A 21,792-nucleotide genomic window follows, 5' to 3' on the forward strand; every position below is an offset into this window, starting at 1 on the left:
TTTCTTGAAATTTCCATTTGCCATAAATCTAAAAGCATCATTGTTTAAGGCAATTGGGGACCTCCCACTGAGAAAAAAGTGAAAAACAATTCCTCCTTATATCCTACCATTTATTTACAGTTTGCTTAACCAAAACGACAAGCAATGAATCAGATAAGTAGCGGGCATCACGGAGGATAAAAATTAAAGCAACAGGAAAAAAAAAATGGTTGCTCTGGAGTCCTAATTAAGTTGAAGCAATCATCGAAACTGAATCGAATTACTTCATTTGGCGCAAAGCACCATCTGGCAGATCCGGCAAGTTCTTCTAATTATTTTGCCAATCTTGAAGCAAGGAAATAACAATGGATGTGGTTGTGGTGGTGGTTTGGAAGGAGCAGAGCCTTCTTTGGTTAAATCAGCAACAGTCTCTGAACGAAATAAACTGAAAGGAGATTCATTTTTACTCTTCCGCAGATAGAAGTTTCTACTACCTATGTCCCCAATGAGTTGTGATCTGTCCAAACCTAACCAACAACGCAAGTTTCAGGTAATCAACAAAAAAACCCAGACCCATCTAGGGATTTGTGACACTATAAAATGTTTGAGCATTTATCTTACCTTGGAGGCTGAAATGGGAGTCATACAATTGGAATGAAGCTGCAGAGTTGGGATCGATCTTTGGGGCTCTTCCTTCTTCACTGTACTTGTTAATTACAAGCTTTATTGTGTCGTCCACACTTGAGCCCAGTTTAACCATAGTTCTGATTGGTCCTGGACTTCCCTCAACGGTCACACTAACTACCACCTTAGCTTCTTTTCTGGACCCCTGCATTTGCAATACCATCAAACTCTGTTTCAGGAGGCATGATCACGGACAACTAATTAATTGAGAAGACATAGCACATACACCCTAATGGCCTAGTTTCAAGGGTTTTTTCATCCCAAATATGGCAACCAATCTATCCCACTTGCTTTAATTACGTCTTGATGAAGGAAAATTTCTTCTTCTAAGGTCATTCCATATTCGGAACGGACCATAAAATATCACACACCACTCGATTATGGAGCCAACGGAGTATGGCATTTTCGTGTTAATTAAGGAAGGTGTTAGATACTATTTCTAGATCGAGGGGAAAAGTGTTCGTTACTCTCTACTCGGCTCTGGGTTTCCCAGTAACGTTCTGTTCCCCCATTTCTAGATTAGAACGAGAAGAGTAGAGAGATCAATTGATCCAATTGATTTCTCCTATAAACATAATCATCCTCTCTTTCAAGACGGTTATTATGAAATAAATCAAAATCATCGAGCTTATCACTGGGGTAGGAGATTAGGTTTAAAGGTAAAATTCATCCTCGAAATCAAGAAATTGGATTGACAAATAACAACTGGCCCATCTAGAATCCGATTTGATTTTGGTCGGCCGGTCAATTTACTTTACTATTGTTACGCGTGAAACTAATTGAATGTTAGTTAGTGACAATCAGGAGAAGTGTCCAAAATATTTTGGACATATCTATCTCGAATTTTTATTTTTATTTTTTAATATTTACGTTATTTTCTTACCAAAATTATTCAAACCATTAAGTCACTAGAAAATAAATAGAAGCAAGAAAATTAGAAAATAACAGCAACAGCAATTGCAAAATGTGGAGTCCATACCTCGTGATTCTGAGGGGAGGAAGCTAAGAGGGAAGGAGAAGACGCAAAGGCAACAGAAAAAGTATGAGGACGGAAAAGCGTGCCTTCGTGCTTGACATCGCAATCGAGATCGTGATCTTCATCGGCGGAGGAGTAATCGGAGAGAAGTGAAGGCGCCGATGAGCACCGCTTCAAAATCTTGAGAGGCTTTGATCTGTTGGAGGAGGGCGGAGAAGTGCGTCGATGAGAGGAAGGCGATGGATGATGCGGAGGCTTACTTCTCCGGCTGGAGGTTGCAGGAGCACGGCGGCGAAGAGTTCGTTGAGGCATGAAGGAAAAGAAGAAGAAAGTTATAGTGTTGGTGAGAAGAGAGGTGAGAATGGAAGGTGTGTAAGTTGAGGGAGGCATATATAGGGATGGTGCGCGCGTGGGGACGCCAAAGCGAGGGAAAGAGTGAAAATAGAATTTGTGAAATGGGGCATTTCCATATCAAAGGACTTTACGTTCATATACTACTCACGCATATACTATCTCCGCTCCTAATTATAAGACTCAATTGACTTATTTGAGAAGATTAAGGAGGTAAGTTAAGTTAGTTATTTATAATAAATAAGTATTGTCATTCTTAAAATATCCTTGCTAATTAAGTGTATTGGCTAGAACTATCATTATTAGAAGGACTATCTTGGAAAAAAAATACATAAATATAAGAGACAAAATGGATTGGAGTCTTATAATTAGGACTAAACAAAAAGTTAAACGGAATCTTATATTAAGAACCGGAGGCAGTAGCTGGTAAATAAAATATACGCGCACGCGCATACACATAGAGATTACAGATTGTCGAATTTAGCCAAATCCTATCTATTTATTGTTGCTGATCCAAAAAAAAATCCTACCTATTTATTGTGATATATGACCAAGCCTTTGTGAAAATGAAAGGGCAAGGAAAACAGAAGATTTGATCCTCTTCTCCATCTTTGTTTTCTCGCCTCATCTCATTATTGGATTAAAAAAAAAAGTTGAGAGTTAATATATTTTAATTTAATATAGACAGTTCACAGCTGTAGATTATCCAGAAATAAAAATTAATAATAATTTTATAAAATATGAAATCTCAATTAGATGAAAAGGGTGTTTACATTCAAAAAAAGACATTGAAGAACACAGAATACATTAAAGTGGCTTAAAGTAAATTAGCAATGGGCTATTATCTTGTACTCTTCGAATTATAATGTAATTATGCAATACTATAACAATATTTTAAATTTAATACTATCTTTATATGAAAATATATTCATAACATGAGTTTTTTTTGGGTGAAATATCTATAGTTCATATTTATTCTTCTAAGAGTTTTTTTAAGATCGTTTAACATTAATTTACCAAATCAATGTGTTTAGATTTTTATTAAAAAAAAGTTTAATATAATTTTTGGTCCCTTAAATTTGAATATATTTTGATTTTAGTCCCTCAAATTTCAAACTCATGGTTTTAGTCCTTAAAATTTAGTTTGTCTTAAAATATTAGTCCTTGAAAGTATAAATATGTTAAAATATGTTGAAATGTCATAAACAGTGTTAAAATAATAATATATACTCACCAAATAACCTTTTGCTAAATCTTATATAGATAACAGGAAGGGAGAAAAAACAAAGAACATGTCTTTAAAATGTAGCTGTTTAGCTCTTTTTTTTTCCCCTTAACGTTTGTTTGAGGAGCTATTCAATATGATATGTTTTAAAAACCCATCCCTCTTAGTATAATCTGTTATCGACATAAGATTCAACTTAGCATTATTTGATAAGTACACATTATCACTTTAATGTCATTTATAACATTTCGGTAAATTTTAACATCGTTATACTTTTAGAGATTAACATTTCAAAATAACTTAAATTTTAAGAATTAAAACCACAATTTTAAAATTTGATGGATTAAAACCAAATAAACTTGAATTTCAAAGACCAAAAATTATGTTAACCTTTAAAAAACCACAAATTTATAACACTTCTTTTATATTTGACTATTAACCATTCAAATAATAAAATGAAATAAAATAAAAACAATAACGAGTAATTATGCTTCAAACCCTTCATAAAAAAATTGAAATAATGTCGCGTTTTCACTTGGCAAGGACTGGTGGAGACTTTGATTTTTTTTATTTATTTTACTAAATAAGTGAATTTGTCAATTTGGAGTTCAAAAACTTGAAAATTCAAATGAAAGGAAAATGGAAACAACTCAATACGTTTCAAGTTTGTGAGTCCTGCATGGGGCCTACCATTTATCTCTCTCTCTCCCACCTCGTAATAAACCCTCTCGCGGTCCCAGCCAAACCAACCAAAACTATTACTATCATCAGGCTCTTGTTAATTTTATTTTTTAATATAAAAGTTACTTAATTAACTTAAATAAATTTAAAAAATTGTTAAGATAGTTATTTATAATAAATATGAGTTGAATTATTTCAAGTATTCTTTTAATTATGATTATACATTTGGATAAAAACCTCTTAATATGTGTGATCAATAGAGATATTTTATAGAATGAATTATGAATGTGTAAGACAAAATAAATTAAAATCTTATATTTATGACCAAATAAAATTCTTAACTAACTGTTAAATTAAAAATCATAAGTAGTATTGTTTATTTCCACTTTATTTTCCTATTTCTTTGTTGCTCAAATCTCAATATCCACTTCCTTTTCATTTTCTGTTTTCATGCTTTCTAGAGCATGATTTTGTTCTATACCCACCAAATTAATTATTGTTATTTTTAGATATATAATATGTAGTTTTATTATTATTTGAATTAAGTTTTAAATTTGGGAAAATCGGAGAAAAGTACCTAATTGAATCTATAATTGGTAATAGGATCACAAAACTTTTTATTCGATACGCATATATCTTTACATTATTAATTTACCAAAATGTCCTTGAAAAAATTAAGAGAAAAAAAAAGGCCTCCAACCCCTGGTTTTCTCATTCCTGAAACTCCTTACCACCCGCACCAAAACTAACAACTCACCCCTACCTCAATCAAAACAAGCATCAAAAATGAAAACCATGGAACAATAAAATCTGGATCATAGGAAATTGAAACCGCTGAGCAACAAAAATAAAAAAGTCTAGAGATAATGAATCTTAAACACAGATCTGCAAATGGTTTGATGATGGCAGTCATGAAAGACTATTGTAGAAATTGCAAGCTTCACAAATATTGATAACCATAATAGAGGAGAGACACTCGAACCAAGAGATCTGCAAATTAATTGTTTGAATGGGGTGACATATCATCTATATATACAAATAAGAATCCCTCTAATTGCAATAGATCTTCCATTGTGTTTGTCTAAGACTAGATGCAATGGAACTTTAATAGAGTATAACATATCATCCGTATATGCAAATGAAAATTTCTCTAAATGCAATTGATCTTCTATTGTGTTCACCTAAAACTAAATGCAACCAAACTTCAATATAGTATAAAACATCATCCGTATGTGCAAATAAAAATTCCTTTAAGTGCAATTGATCTTCCATTGAGGGTAACACATTATCCGCATGTGTAAAAAAAAACCATTCTAATTGCAATTAGTCTTCTATTGTGTTCATCTAAGACTAGGTATAACCAAACTTCAATAGAGTGCAACACATTATCCGTATATGCAAATGAAAATCCCTTCAAGTGCAATTGATCTTCTATAGTGGTTCCTGAGGCTAGGTGGAACCAAATTTCAATAAAGGGCAACACATCAGTTGTATGTGCAAATGAAAATTTTTATAAGTACAATTGATCTTCCATTGTGTTCTCTAACAGTAGATGTAACCAAACTTCAATAGAGTGCAATATATCATCCATATGTACAAATGAAAATCCCTCTAAGTGCAAATAATCTTTTATTGTGTTCATTTCAGATTAGATGCAACCAAACTTCAATAGAGTGCAATATATCATCTATATGTGTAAATAAAAATCTCTTAAATTCAATTGATTTTCCATTACGTTCACCTAAAAGTGTCTTGGTCTTTTACCTTACAATATTTATTTATACTAAAAGACCTCATCCTCTCACAAATTTCTAGGGACCAATTCTCACATAAATTTCTAAATGGGTATTTTTTTTTTCCCCAAATGTTCTTTTAAATTTTATGTTTTATATTTATTAATTTGAAAAGTAAAAAATATAGTAAGCGAAAGGGCTTGAGACGCGTAGGGCCAATTTTGGGCTCTCGAGGACTATAAGGGCAAGATTCAAAGATTTAAAAAATGGCTCTAACTTTTGAGCTGACTCACATATTTCATACTACGGCTTTTTTACCAATATATGATAAATAGTAAAATTATATACTAAAATACTGTACTTTAAAAACTATTTACTAATATGTTGTACTTAAAATCGTTTTTGGCAAGAACGATTTTAAAATTACACACAAGTCGTTCTTGGCGTGAACAATTTCGGAAATCGTTCACGCCAAGAACGATTTTACTTTTTCCTGTTCACTCTACCATATACGAATCTCTGCCAATTTTACATGCAAAAATAAAAATCCTTGACAATGCTCCATGAGGCTACAACATCTATATTGGATTAAAATTTAAAAATCCCAATTTTTTTAATTTTTTAAATAGAGATTGATGAAATTTTATGTCATTTCCTCTTCTTTTTATTTTTCTCATACCAAACAATACGTAATAAAAAATATATGCTTTAATTGTAAATTTTTAATTGTAGCAATTAAGTTGTAGGATTAAATTATTATTATTATTATTTTGGTCACAGGCATAAAAGGTCTATACCCAATACTTGATTTCTCGTCAAACTGAATAAATGTCACACAACTGGCTTTTTTTTACCAAAATACTACAAAGAGTAAAATTATATACTAATATGCTGCACTTTTAAAAGTATTTACTAATATCCTATACTTAAAATCGTTCTTCAGGTGAATAATTTTTAAAGTTATTTATCTGCTGAACGACTTCTTCATTTAATAAATGTTTACGCCAAGAACAATTTCTAAAATCGTTCACGCCAAGAACGACTTGTGTGAAATTTCAAAGTCATTTTTACCAAGAACGATTTTAAGTGCAGATAAATGCCACACAAGCTTTTATGCACATCAAGGATAGATTATAAAGAAATCGTTCAGCAGATAAATGACTTTAAAAATTATTTACCTGAAAAATGATTTTAAGTGTAGCATATTAGTAAATACTTTTAAAAGTGCAGCATATTAGTATATAATTTTACTTTTTGTAGTATTTTAGTAAAAAAGCCAATCGTGTGGCATTTGTTTGGTTTGACGAGAAATCAAGTATTGGGCATGGACCTTTTCTGCCTGTGACCAAAATAATAATAATAATAATTTAGTCTTGCAACTTAATTACTACAATTAAAAATTTACAGTCAAAGCATAATTTTTTTTTGTTACATATTGTTTGGTATGAGAAAAATAAAAAGAAGAGGAAATGACAAACAATTTCATCAAGCTCTATTTAAAAAATTAAAAAAATTGGGATTTTCAAATTTTAATGCAATATAAACATTGTAGTCTCATGAGAGCATTGTCAAGGATTCTTATTTTTGTATATAAAATTGGTAGAGATTCGTATGTGAGAGAGTGAATAGGAAAAAGTGAGGTCGTTCTTGGCGTGAACGATTTCTGAAACCGTTCACGCCGAAAATGACTTGTGTGTAATTTTAAAATCATTCTTGCTAAGAATGATTTTAAGTGTAGCATATTGGTAAATAATTTAAAAAATACAATATTTTGATATATAATTTTACTGTTTATCGTATATTGGTAAAAAAGCCTCATACTACTTAATGCTCTGTTTGGTATGCTAGAAGAGTTTTTAATGGAAGTAAAAATGTAAGTGAAAGTGAAAATAGAAGCGGAGGTCAAAGAAGTAAGACTAAAAAGTGTGTTTGGCAGTAAGTAGGTTAATAAATTTAATTGAAAAGTATATTAATAATATGAAAATACTAAAATACAAGGAACAAAAAACCAAACCGGACACTAAACCGGTCGAGATAGTGGTTCAAGGGTTAATGGGTCAGATCGGGGTCAAACCGGGATCAAACCGGTCACATTAAAATGATAAAATTTAATTAAAAATAACAAATATAGCAATATTAATAATCACTAATAACAAAATGTAAGGAAATACAACAATAATTTGATTGTAATTAAAACAAAATACAATAACATTAAGGATTTTGATCTTTATGATTTCTTAATAACTAAAATTAATAATTATTAATACCAAATTATTATTAAAATTCATTTAAATATATAGTGACTGAAATATTAGGAGTTGAATAAGAAAAAATAGAATAAATAGCAAAATATTATTCAAACCGGTTCATCACCGGTTTATACCGGTTTTTGCCGGTTTATCCCGGTTTGACCGGGTTGATGCCAGTTCATTTTATGACCGGTTTGCTTTTGGCCGGTTCACTGCTAAAATATCTTTAGTCGAGAAAAAAATGTTGTTCCTCCCAGGAAAAAAATTCATTTTCGTGAAGGAAAAAATCACACCATCAATCGCACATGGAAGGGTATTTAGGAATCAGACTCTTCCAACTGCAAAATCTAATCAAACCCTAAAGCAATTAATCCACTCAAAGCTTCCATTATTATGAAGAAATTTGCTTTGCTTCTTGTCATACTCCACATATGAGATCGCACGTCCAGCATATTTCTCAACTGGTTCAATATCAGAACAATATTTCTTATGGGTTCTCATATCAAATAGATCAGCAAAATTGATGATGCAAGGAAAAAATCAAAATGCTCATAAATTTTTTTGATCTGAAATACCCATAAATTAAAAAAAAAAAAAAAAAAACTTGTACAAGAAAACTCAACCCACATTAGCCCAGCATTCTGATTGCCACAATCCAGAAACTTTCGCCGGCATCAATGGCGGCCATTAACATCAGATGTAAACAAGAAACATTGCAAAAAATTAGCAGAAGAAGATGGATGTAGTGTCAATAGCAAATCTGAAGAAATCTCCCCCACCCCCTCGATAGCAAAAGCCACACTCTCTGGAGAAACCCAAATGTCGATCTCTCCCCCTTGTCATTGATGGAAGAAATAAACGAAGCGGAGGAAAGATAATGAGCCGCCAAAACGAAAATCAAAGGCCGAAACCCCCGCAACCGTACGCTTCATCATTTTCGCACTGTTAGCGTTGCGTCGTCTTCATCGTCCTCGCGAGGTCATCGTTGCCGAAGGTGGAGGAGGAAGCGAGAAGGGAGAAGACGAGGTCGAAGGGGAAACCGGAGGAGGAGGTTCGGTCGGCTCCGACGACGAAGGGATGAGGAATGGTTATAATCAGGATGGGCAAATTTGTCAATCGATAAAATAATTGAGGATATAATGGTCACAAAATTTCAGTTCCGGGAACGCATCTCAGTTCCACCGGGTAACCCATGAAGCCTACTTCATGCGTTCCGAACACAAAATAATGGGTTTCAGTTTCAGTTCAGGTTTCACTTCCCTTTGATTCCCTGTTATCAAATGAGGCATAAGTTGTTAAATTTAGAGAATATTCTAATTTTAGATGGACAAGTCAAATGAAATTGTTTCAATAAAACAATTACAATCAAGAAAAATTGCAATACAACTGTAATTTTCATCATCAATAAAAGGAATTTTATAAGTATAATAATAATTTATTCCAAAATTTTGGTGTCAGGATTGAAGGTTGAACTCCGTGTATAAACTGATATAAGTTCCCGCTTTTTTGTGCCTAATTTATCCACGATTATTGTAAATCATAGAAGTTTGTATTAGTTTGGTCGGACAATTAATTTTGTGTATTTAATAATTTTTGTCATTTGTATATAATTTAACAAGGATGATAATGATATAGATAAATATATTTTAAGATATTTTATTTTTCATACATGTTATTTACATTGTATCAATTTAAAAGTTAAATCAACTATAATTTAACTATGCTCTGACCGTTAAACCCTAAACCAGTATCTTGCCCAATCGGATACCTGTTCAGTTTTGAAAACATGATGGTCCTTGAGTAACGTAGGAGCTGATTAGGAAATCAGTTTTGATTATAAATATAAGATTTTAATTTATTTTATTTTTTACATTTATCATCTTGTTTTAAACTAATTTGTCTAATTGATAAATTGATGTATAATATAATTTAACATTATATAGAAGTATTTTAAGAAAATTATGTCACATTTATTAAAATTAAATAATTTGTTTAGTTTTCTTAATTTATTCAAATTAATCAAGTAATTTTTAATATTTAAGAGCAAAGGAGTAATTCTTTTGGTATCCATTTATGATCATTACTCCTCTAATTCTATTTATAGCGTAGGGAGATAAATTTTTCATATGAATATACTTCCTCTAGTTCATAATATAAGAACTCTTGTACAAGAAAAAAAATTTTGGTCAAGTTCTAAAAGATAATTTTGATTCAAAATATACAATGTTGACATTTTTTTTCTTTTTTGACCCTTGTTATAAGGAGTAGAGAGAGTTTTAAATGCAGGAAAGAGATGAGAAAATTTTTCAATCACACTTTTTAATAAGAATAAAATAGGTAACTTTTATTAACTTAATGGTTCCTATCATGCCTCGATCCGAATTAGTCTAGCTCATTCTTGTGCTTAAAAGATGGTTTGGCTCAAGATACCAAGTGCTTACATAAAAAAAAAAGGTATAAAACATATTTAATGACTTAACTAATATTTTTTTATTTATGAGAAAATTTAACTAATATCTTATATTATGAACCAGAAAAAATATAATCTTATTCTTTATTTATTATTATGTTAACTAATGTCTTGGTTTTTTTGACTTGTATAAAACACGTTAAAAATAACTTATAAACATAATATAGGAATGCACTTGTGTAATGATTATAAAACGTGAAGTATATGCTCATGAGCTGTGTTTCCACTTTTTTTTTCCCTAAGTATAAGTATCTTTTTGTTAGAAATAATTTTATTCGAATCATTATAGTAAATGTGAGTAGTTCCATGGTACCAGCTGATCAGCGTCCGTGGATAGACCCAAACCCGGTTGTTCGAACTTTGAATTCAGGCATAAGTGCTAGGGGGAAGGGGGTTAATGGCAAACCCAAAAAAAAAAAACAAAACAAAACAAATAAAGAACAAAAAAATGCTAGTGGGTGGCTTTTCTTACGAGGGACCCACAGCATCGGGTGGAGCCCGCACGGCAGGCTCAGGACAAACCGGCCACCAATTTTCTTTCCTTCGGATATGTCACGCTCTTATTTTGGTTCTATTAAATTAAAATTCCTTGGGGACATTCATGTTCCTTCCTACGACGATGCAATTGGGAGCTGCAAGCCTGGAACCGCATCTATGGGCATGGATTGCTCCTCTAAATCTAAACCGTTAGATTATACACGGATGGTTTAGATTTAATTTTACTTTATTGTTGTATATTTTTAGTATTTTTTATTTTATTAGGTTCAAAATGGGGGGAAAAGTCAACACTCCTTTTATAACTTTTAATAAATAAATCTGTCATTTAAAAACTCAAAAATTTTTATTATTTGAACGTTGTAGATATTATGATAATAATGAGCAAAATAGTGAAGTACCATTCCAATCCTTATTATTAGTCACTTTTAAATTGTAATATATTTTTATATATAAATGAATCCATTAAATTGATATTTTTTTAAAAATTACACTTATTAAATTTCTATCTCTCTCTTTTTATTTACAAATCATTCTCACATTTTTCTTTTTTTCCCTCTCTTTCCAGCAAAAATTAAATAAGGTAAATTAGAAAATGACCATTAAATATTTTATATGTGACTTGTATTTATGACAAAAAAATTTCCTTGTAAGTGACTTATGTAATAAGAATCAGAGTAGTAAGAAGTAGATACACCTTTAATCTTATTTTTATAAGGCACTTTAAATATATTACTAGAAGTCTAGAACCAATAAAAATTTTAAACATGATATATCCCTTATTAAACATCTCCAACATCAACTTAAATGTCAAAAGTACACTTACTAGTTTGGTTCTAAATGGAAATTACTTGTATGGAAAAATTTTGATTCTAAATATAAGTCACTTGTAGTATTTAATGCTTTTTTTTTAAATTTTATTTTTATTTAATTTTCACTTAAAGGAGAAAAAAGAGTGAGAGATGAAAATGATTTGTAAATATAGAAAGAGAAAAAAAAACCTTAAATAAGGGTAAATTTAGAAAATTGTGTCAATTTAATACATTTTTTTATATGCGAAAATGTGTTACAAGTGATTTATATTGAGGACTAGATGGTACATTTTATCATTAAACTCAACTCCTAGCCAAGTTTGCGTGCTTGTGAAGAAATTTTATGAAGAGAAAATTTTTTAAAAAGATATTTAAATAACTCAAATTCTTATTTGAGTTACTGAATTTTTCAAAACTCTAATCAGATTATATGGCTCAGAAATATATTTTAAAATTTTATGAAATGACTCTAATGCTCCTTTCATTTAAAACCTAAAAAGATGAAGATTTTTTATCATTCCCACATTGTATAAGAACCTTGAATAAAGAAAACTTGCTGTTTACCATTACAAAATCAAAAAATCGATTAAGGAGGCAATGGTGATTTAGTTTTTACATTAAATCTTCTTCTCTTTATCCTGATAGTTTCATTTTGATAGAAAATTGTTAATTTAGAATTAAAATGTGTAAATTACAAAATTGAATATGTCAATTGTCAAGGTTCTATTGTAATAAAGTTTTATTCAAAGAGTTATTAAATGTGTGTTATAAAAACAAAAAGTTGTTAATTTAGAATTGAAATATGTTTAATTGTGAAATGAAATATGTTAAATTTTTAATATTGTATTATAATCAAATTTTATTCAAAAATTTATTGCAAGTGTGATATGGAGACAAGAGGTTAAGAATTTATAATTAAAAGATATTAACTGTAAAATGAAACAAGTTAATTTTTAAGATTATGTTGTAATCAAATTTTATTCAAAGACTTATTACAAGTGTTTTACACATAAAGCTATTAATTTAGAATTGAAACTTGTTAACGATGTAATTAAATTTATTAATTTTTAATGTTGTATTATAATGAAATTTTATTCAAGGACTTGTGCAGGTGTTTTATGAAAACATAAAGTTATTAGTTTAGAATTAAAACCTGTTAAATGAAAAATAAAACATATTAATTTAGATTTTTTTTGCTTTCTAATAAAAGTAGTACTAGAGTCATTTCATAAGATTTTAAAATTTTTCTTGGGATCACGTGATCTAATTAGGAGTTTAACGAATTTAATAATCCAAATAAAAATTTGGGTTATTTAAGTATCTATTTTAAAAATTATCCTATTTATAAATTGCCGCCCTGTCTACGGTTGTCCCACAAAAGTTGCAGTATTTGAGGATTAAACTTACATATTGATTACGAAAATGGTAATATTTTACTAATAATTAAGTAGAGTGAAAGGAACTCAATAATCAATTTAGAATGTTGAATTCAAATATTATTGATAAAAATAATTACGTTGACAAAGTTACATTCTATTTAAAATCCAATAATACTTGAATTACTATTAATTAATTAATGCCATTACCATATACTGGCTAAAAATAAAAAAACTAAAGTATATTTTTAGTCTTTAATTTTACATAAAGTTTCATTTTGGTCCCTTAACTTTAAAAAATAAACTTTTAGTCTTTTAACCCTAGAATCGTTAACAAAAAATAATGATATTAAAATTTTGAATGTTGATAAAACATTACCAAATGCTATAATATTAAGTTTAATTTTCAAAACAATTACGATTGTTACAAAAAAAAAATCATTTAACACTAACAATTTTAGGGTTAAAGAACTAAAAGTATATTTTCTAAAATTAATAGATCAAACTAAAACTTCATATAAAATTAAAGGACCAAAATATATACTTTAGCTAAATAAAAAAAATGCACCAGCTGTCTGTAACCAAAAAAGAAAAAGAGGAGAATATTTAGAGGGGAAAAAAAAACAGGAAAAGAAAACACGTTTTGTGTGGTCCGCAAATTAAATTAAAATTTTTAAAAGTAAAATATTATGGGTCATGAGTGGCAAAAGGTAGGATTATCATATTTCTGATAAGTTTTGGGCTATCCAAACAGGCCTTGTCTTTTTTCTCTAACACATAAAGCCCAACACCATATTATTCTTTTTAGTCTTCGATGATAATTGGTAAGCCCATATTGTTCTTTGTAAAGGGCTAAACCAACCTATAGGAAAAAAATTTTCTTTGAAAAAATTAATTTTTAAATACTTCAAGTTTTAACTTAGTTATTATTCAACCTTCTCAGATATTAAATGAGTTAAAAATTTAGAGACTAAGTCATACTGCTAAGTTATAAGTGAACGATTGAGTCTTGACTTAGTTATATTTAAAGAGATAAAATATTACTTATATGACCTTATTTATAGTTTATAAATAAGGTCTTATAAATACGACTGACAGTAGTATTAATTTTCTCATTTTCAGAAAAAAATATCATAACAAGTTAGAAGATCCTTTTTGTCCCACATATTTTGCTTCGTTTCTCACCTTAACACGTTCAAAAATAAAGTAAAATAAAGGTTTACGCCGAAAGGGTTTTTGGGCTTCTGTCGTTTTTTTTTTTTTATTTTTTTGTTAATTTTTTGCTAGGCTGACGACTTTGGGCTTCTGAAATTTTTTTCTTCTTCGATCTGGGCCCTTTTCTGTTTGGGCCGCCTCTATTCATAAATTGTTTTTTAGTGAAGCTATAGGAGCATTTGGGTTTGGGCTCATTTTTGTATAGAAATTGATTTTTGGTCTCTATTTGCTTTCTGGACTTCTTTTTTGGGCTTTAACAACTTGTTTTATTATTCTGGAATTTTCTTTTGGGCTCTGTTTTATTTAACTTCTATTTAGCCCATTTAATTTATTTTCCAGAATCTATTTATGTTAAACGAATAATTAATTGAAAGCTGTTTTATTTATCTAAGAGTGTGTTTCACATGTAATTTATTTTATGTAAAGTTTTAAATTGTTTAAATAGAAATAAAAGTTGATTTAGCTATTTCACATTATTTGCAAAATTGTTTGTTGTGTTATTTATTTGTCTAAATATTTGGACAATAAGTTTGAGCAAATTATTTAATTATTTGAATTTTGCAATGCTTATTTTAAGTTGAAATATATTGAGATTAACTTTAACAATTGTTGGATTAAATATACTTATTTGATATTTGTGATTAACTTTAAGGAGTAGTCACAATATCCTTTATCTGTTGCATGCAACATAAATCACATATGGACTTATAAAATATCAATTGTAATTAAATATGCATTCATAATTAATCTTTGCCCACAAATAGATAATTATAAATGTATATTTAATTAGGGTGAGATAGAATTGCCTTGTATTTTCTAAGTAGCCCACATGTATTAGGAAATATAAATGCATTCTAGTTCCATCAATATGAGATAAATATATGCTATGCTAATTTCTTCACCTACAGGTAGAGCTTAGTGACACGTGTTTATAATTGTATGCTTTATTAATGTTTTTTAAGCATGCATGGCACAGTTATTATGATTATCTCAACTGATTTGTAAGTTTAATGATTCTTTGATATTATAGTTTCATTTTCTGTCCCTAACCTAATTACTAATGTTAGCAACAAAATCATACTACATGGTACTAATTACCCTGATTGGAGGGAAGATATTACCTTGTAGCTTGATTGTTATAACATGGACTTTGTCTTGGAGACTGACAGGCCTCCCAAATCAGCTGATGACTCAGCTGATAAAGATTATTATAAACATTGGCTGAAACCAACCGTCTTGCTCTATTTGGGGAGCAATCCCTAAGTGCGAAATAGCTAAAGAATACCTGGAAGCTATCGATAAACAAGTCAAACCAACAGACAAACATATGAGAGGTACCATCATGTCAGAGCTATGTGCTATGAAGCTCATAGGTATAGGTAAAATCAGGCAACATGTTATGAAAAATGAGAGATCTATCCTCTCAATTGAAAACCTTTGAGATGGAACCGACTGAGTAATTCCTGGTGTAATTAATCCTGAGTCCCCTTCCTCCACAATTTGATGCCTTTAAATTATCTTACAATACATAAGGAGAAATGGTCAGTGGATGAATTAATGTCCATGTGTGTGCAAGAAGAAACTAGGCTATTGATGAGTGGAAAGGGTGCATCTACAGAACCTTATTTGGCAAAAAGTTCCAATAAGTATGGTGGTAAGAAGGGAAATAAGGACGACTAATAGAAAAAGAAGAAAAGAATCCCTTCTGCTACTACCTCAAATAAGAATGGTGCCAAATGCTTCTTTTGCAGGAAGAAGGGGCACATGAAGAATGAGTGCTCTAAGAGGAAGACATGGCTTGAACGTAAAGGTATGTTTATTTCTCATGTTACTTTAGAATCTCATGCTATTAATGTTAATGATGACACTTGGTAGATTGATACTAGTTCAATAATTCATATTTTCACAACCATACAGGGCTTCTTAACAAGCAGGCCACCACGTCCGAGTAAGGAATGGGTTCTATTAGGTAGCAAGGACCCAGGTGGAGTTGGTTGGAACTTATCACATTTTTTTGAATAACACTCATGTGCACCTTTTTGAGACTTTTTGTATTCTGACTTACATGAGGAACTTAGTTTCCATTTCAAAGTTAATTCTGTTGGATTATGGTTTATGTCTTGAAAATGACTCTATGTTTTTTAGCGAACATCATGTTAAGATTGTAGACATTGCAATGATTAGTGAGTTATTTAAAATAATTTGTAATTCTATTCAATCTTTTACTATTTCATGAGGTATTAAGCGTAGTGCCATCAATGAGAATTCTGTTGGTTTGTGGCATAGGAGATTGGGACATATCTCGATTGAGAAAATCAAAAGGTTAATTAAAGAGGAAATTCTTCCACCCCTAGGTCATTCGGAATTTGATTCTTGTGTGGACTGCATAAGAGAAAAGCAGGCCAACAAATCACAAAAAGGAGCTAAGAGAAGTTCTGAATTGCTTGAGATTATACATACCGATATTTGTTGCCCTGATTTAACCGCTCGCGGTCAAAAGTATTTTATTACCTTTAGTGACAATTATTCGCAATATATTTATGTCTACTAACTTTATAATAAAAGTGAGGCGCTAGATGCCTTTAAGGAATACAAAGTACAAGTAGAAAAACAAATTGAGAAACCGATTAAAATTGTGATATTTGATAGAGTGGTGAATATTATGGTAAGCACCTAGTCTATTTGCAAATTTTCTTCAAGAGCAGGGTATAGTTGCTCAATATACCATCCCTAGCTCACCAGATATGACTGGCATAGTTGAAAGAAGAAATAGGCTCTTACTAGACATAGTTAGGAGCATGATGAGCAGCTCCAAACCTCCAATTTCACTATAGAAAAAAGCACTCAAGACAGCCTTATACATATTAAATAGAGTTCCAACAAAGACAGTGCCTAAAACTCCCTTTGAAATCTAGAAAGGTTGCAAACCCAATTTAAATCCTTTGAAAGTATGGGGTAGTTGAAAGAGTGCTATTTGCAAATTTTCTTCAAGAGCAGGGTATAGTTGCTCAATATACCATCCCTGGCTCACCAGATATGACTGGCGTAGTTGAAAGAAGAAATAGGCTCTTACTAGACATAGTTAGGAGCATGATGAGCAGCTCCAAACCTCCAATTTCACTATAGAAAAAAGCACTCAAGACAACCTTATACATATTAAATAGAGTTCCAACAAAGACAGTGCCTAAAACTCCCTTTGAAATCTAGAAAGGTTGCAAACCCAATTTAAATCCTTTGAAAGTATGGGGTTGTCCTGCAGAAGTAGGAGTGTATAATTCATAGAAAAAAAAATTGGACCCTAGGACTATAAGAGCTTACTTTGTAGGCTATGTAGAAAAGTATAAGGGTAATAAGTTTTATTGTCCTCCTCTTTCAAAGCATTTTATAGAATCTAGGAATGCTAAGTTTCTTGAGAATGATATGCTTAATGAGAGTAATCAAATAAAAGATGATCACATAGAAGAAGCTATTAACACAAATAGTGAGGGAACTTCAATGGTCAATGATTCTCTTTCAGTTAGAACTGTCACAGAACATAGTGTAGACCTTGCAACTCAAGTTGACAATGCTGGACATCAGGAACATGTGCAAGTTGATCAACATGTTACACAAACTGAACCACCATAATATGTGACAGGGAATGTTCCTAATAAGCAAATTGAACCAACTCAAGAAGTTGAATTAAAAAGGTTAACTAAAGAGAGAAAACCCACATTACTAGTGACTATGTTGTGTAATGTGTACTTTGCTGAAATTGACTATGATGTTAACATTGAAAATGATCCTTTGGCTTTTACTCAGGCTGTGAAAAGTGAAAACTCCAAATTGTGGCATGATGCCATAGTTGAAGAAATGAACACAATGGCAAACAATCATGTATAGGAGCTTATAGAGTTACCTAATGGGTCTAAAGCCATTGGCTATAAATGGGTTTACAAAACCAAAAGAGACTCACAAGGTAACATTGATCGCTACAAAGCAAGGTTGGTTCCCATGGGTTTCACACAAGTGGAAGGAATCGACTACAGAGAAACTTTTCTCCTATATTAAAGAAAGATTCATTCCACATCATCATAGCATTAGTTACACATTTTGACTTGGAGCTACACCGAATAGATGTCAAGACTGCCTTTCTCGATGGTGATCTTGAGGAAGAGGTCTACATGAACCAACCTAAGGGATTTGTTAAAGAAGACAAAGCACATGTGGTGTGCAAATTAAAAAAATCGATCTATGGTCTAAAGCAAGCTTCATGACAGTGGTATTTAAAGTTTCATGAAGTGATCAAATCATTCGGTTTCGATGAGAACATCATGGATGAGTGCATATACCACAAGGCTAGTGGGACCAAAATCATATGTCTGATTTTATATGTTGATGACGTATCACTTGCAACCAATGATCTAGAATTGTTGCACGAGATAAAACAATTCTTGTTTAAGAACTTTGATATGAAAGATATAGATGAGGCATCTTATGTTATTGGCATTAAGATCTATAGGGATAGGACTAAAGGCCTTTTAGGCCTGTCTCAAGAAGCCCATATAAACAAAGTTCTTGAACGATTTAGGATGAAGAACTATTCTACTAACGTGGATCCTCTAGAAAAAAAAAGATAAGTTCGGTCTAGATTAGTACCCCAAAACCAAGCTTAAGAAAAAGGAAATGGAAAAGGTCCCCTATATCTCAGCAGTAGGAAGCTTAATGTATGCTCAAGTCTACACTAGACCTAATATAGCTTTTACTATGGACATGCTGGGAAGGTACCAAAGTAATCTTGGTAAGGTGGATTGGATAGCTACAAAGAAAGTGTTTAGATATGTATAAGGTACTAAACACTATATGCTTAATATAAGAGGACAGAGAATCTAGAAGTGATTGGTTACTCAGAATTTGATCTAGGAGGATGCATGGACACAAATAAGTCCATAATTGGTTATATCTTCCTATTAGCAAAAGGAGCTATTTCGTGAAAAAGTGCAAAACAAACACTAACAGTTCCTTCCACTGGTGATGCTAAGTATATTGCATGTTTTAAGGCAAGCTCACAAGCAATCTGAATCAAGAATTTCATTGGTGGGCTTAAAATTGTGAAATTAGTTTCTAGGCCGATTAGAATGTACTATGACAACACAATTGCTGTGGCCATATCAAACAACAAAAGTAATAAAAGTCTTATATTAAAGACTAGAGGAGTACTAAATTAAAAATTAAAGAGAAGTGTATATATACCTCTAAAATGGTTTTTTAATAATAAAAGCAAAAGAAAACTAAAATGGTACTAAGAAACAAAGAGAGACGTCACGAAAGAGATCCCTACAGGACCGACACAGAAGTCATATGGCTTGAACATTTTCATGCTGAACTAGGTAACAGGCGAAGGCAGCCTATCGTTACCCGTCTTCAACAATTATCTAGCATAGATTTTAGTTTCTTTTTATGATTTTTTCATGTTCTTCCTTTTAAATGAATTTCTTTAAGTGCTATTTTGATTTTTAATATAAGAGCTAGTTAACTAATTTAAATAAATTAATAAAATTTGTTAAGTTAGTTATTTGTAATAATTAGGTACTGTTTTCTCTAAAATATCCTTATCAATCTTATATATTAACTAAAATTACTATTTGATGAAATATTTAATATTTGCAACTACTACTACATTGATTACTTTGAAAAAATAGATAAATATGAGAGATAAAGTAAAATGATATCTTGTATTCGAAAGCAAATTGAATGTTAAATATATTTATGACCAAATTGAATCCCAAATTAGCTTTTATATTAAGAATTAGAGATAATATTTTCTAAATTTTTAGAAGATAGTTTTTTTTTACTTGTTTTAGTGCTTTATGAAGTTCATTGATTTTAATATATGTCATTTTGTGTTTTCTTAAACCCAAAAAAAAAAAACATTGAAGAGCAGGCGTGTACTTCTTCAACTTTTTTTTCCACCTAAATGCAGGAATTCTTTTTTTAAAAAAAATCTTATTTAAAATACTGTCAGACATTAAATGTGGAGCATAATATTAGTGTCTTCTCAACTCTTATATGTTAGGGAACAGTTGTTCTTCTCAAATCTCAGTGAATTCAATGATCATGGCCTTTTTAATTAGTCTTGAGACTCTTCTTCTATACTTATCTTATGCAGTATAAAATTAATTCTTAGCAGCTAAATCTAATCCCAATTCTCCCACCGTCACAAGCTACGCTGGGAGAGGATGCCCAATAAGTTTTGTCATGACTTGGCCGCCTATGACTAGATGGGAAATTTGGCTGATGGTGAAGAACAAAGTTCTGGCATGTCACGTGCTCCTATCCGCTGTGATGGATCTCTCACCAATGGATTCCACTTGTCATGATATTAAAATTATCATAATAATAATACGAGCGGCTTTTTCAAAAAAATAATTTAAGTGGTCGTCTTTTTTATGAGGAAAAAGTGAGTTAACAAAGCATTAAGTTTTTAATTTGCCGAAAACACCCTTTTAATTTTTTTTTGGCCAATAAAACACCCTTTTAATGAGGGAAAGAGAAATTAGTAATGAATTTATTTTGGAGAAAATGACATAAAAAGAACTGCAAATTACCAAAATTTTAGAATGGGATGTTGACTTTGCATAATCCGCCCAAATGCTTGAGCATCTAAGCATGATTTTTGAAATTTAACCAAAAAGAAAAAAAATGCCCCCTCAATTAAAAAAAAAAATCACACAACTAGCCTTCCTACCGGCAATAAGTGACTAGCCTCCACCCTTCCCCGGTAGCCTGCCTCCCTTGACACTAGAGCGGTTGGTGGCGGCCTCGCGTGATAACGGTGTTTTTCATTAACAAGGTGGTGAAAGTGGGATACAATTCTACTACCTCTTAGATTTCAAAAATTTTTATGACAATTGAGCCACCTATCAATTAGAACTAGACGTGGGTTGAACCTACGAGTCCAATTTACAAGTTAGAGTTGGTTAAAAGTTAACCTGTTAGCAAAATAAGTTTTTTTAGCCTATACCACTTAACCCACAACCCGTCTGCTAACCTATGAGCCAACCTGTATTTATTTATTTATTGTTTTAATTCTATTAATTCTTATTATTATATTTCATCTAAGAATTTAAAAAAATACCTATATCATTTATTTGGTGCTTTCAATCAAATATTTGAAGGAAAAACAAAATTTACATTATATTTTGTTTCTATTGTATAGTGAAAAAAATATTTAAAAAATAAATAATAGTGAGTTAGAGTTGTTTGAAAGCCAATCTATCATCACATAAGCCTTTTTGACCTGTACCACCCAACCCTAACTTTGCATATGGGCCTGTATTACCAAACTTGCTAGCAATGGAAGGTGGCTTTGGATCATTGGTAAGAATGCTTAGCTAATGTGGCTTTCTTTTGAATTTTGGAACTTCTTTTTTGGTTAATACAATTTTTGATCCATTATATTTTTCCTCATTTTGATTTTAGTTTTTTAAGTTTCAAACCATAAGTTTTAGTCCTACAAGTTTTTTTTTATTTAAAACATTTATCCATTTAATTTAATAAATATTTG

At 30.9% G+C, this 21,792-nt stretch overlaps 1 protein-coding gene across 1 annotated transcript; it reads right to left on the bottom strand.

The window, feature by feature from the left end:
• Positions 1-2,014, bottom strand: LOC114741271 (uncharacterized protein At4g22758). Its single transcript, XM_028929528.1, has 3 exons — positions 1,643-2,014; positions 601-808; positions 1-506 (listed from the first exon to the last, which is right to left on the bottom strand). Exons 1-3 carry the CDS (start codon positions 1,949-1,951, stop codon positions 265-267), a joined length of 759 nt encoding a protein of 252 aa, XP_028785361.1. The 5' UTR covers positions 1,952-2,014; the 3' UTR covers positions 1-264.
• Positions 2,015-21,792: the final 19,778 nt, after the last annotated feature.

Source organism: Neltuma alba, unplaced genomic scaffold (genome assembly GCF_004799145.2).
Source record: "Neltuma alba isolate B1F8T4 unplaced genomic scaffold, ASM479914v2 tig00000609_pilon, whole genome shotgun sequence".
Classification (NCBI taxonomy): Eukaryota; Viridiplantae; Streptophyta; class Magnoliopsida; order Fabales; family Fabaceae; genus Neltuma; species Neltuma alba.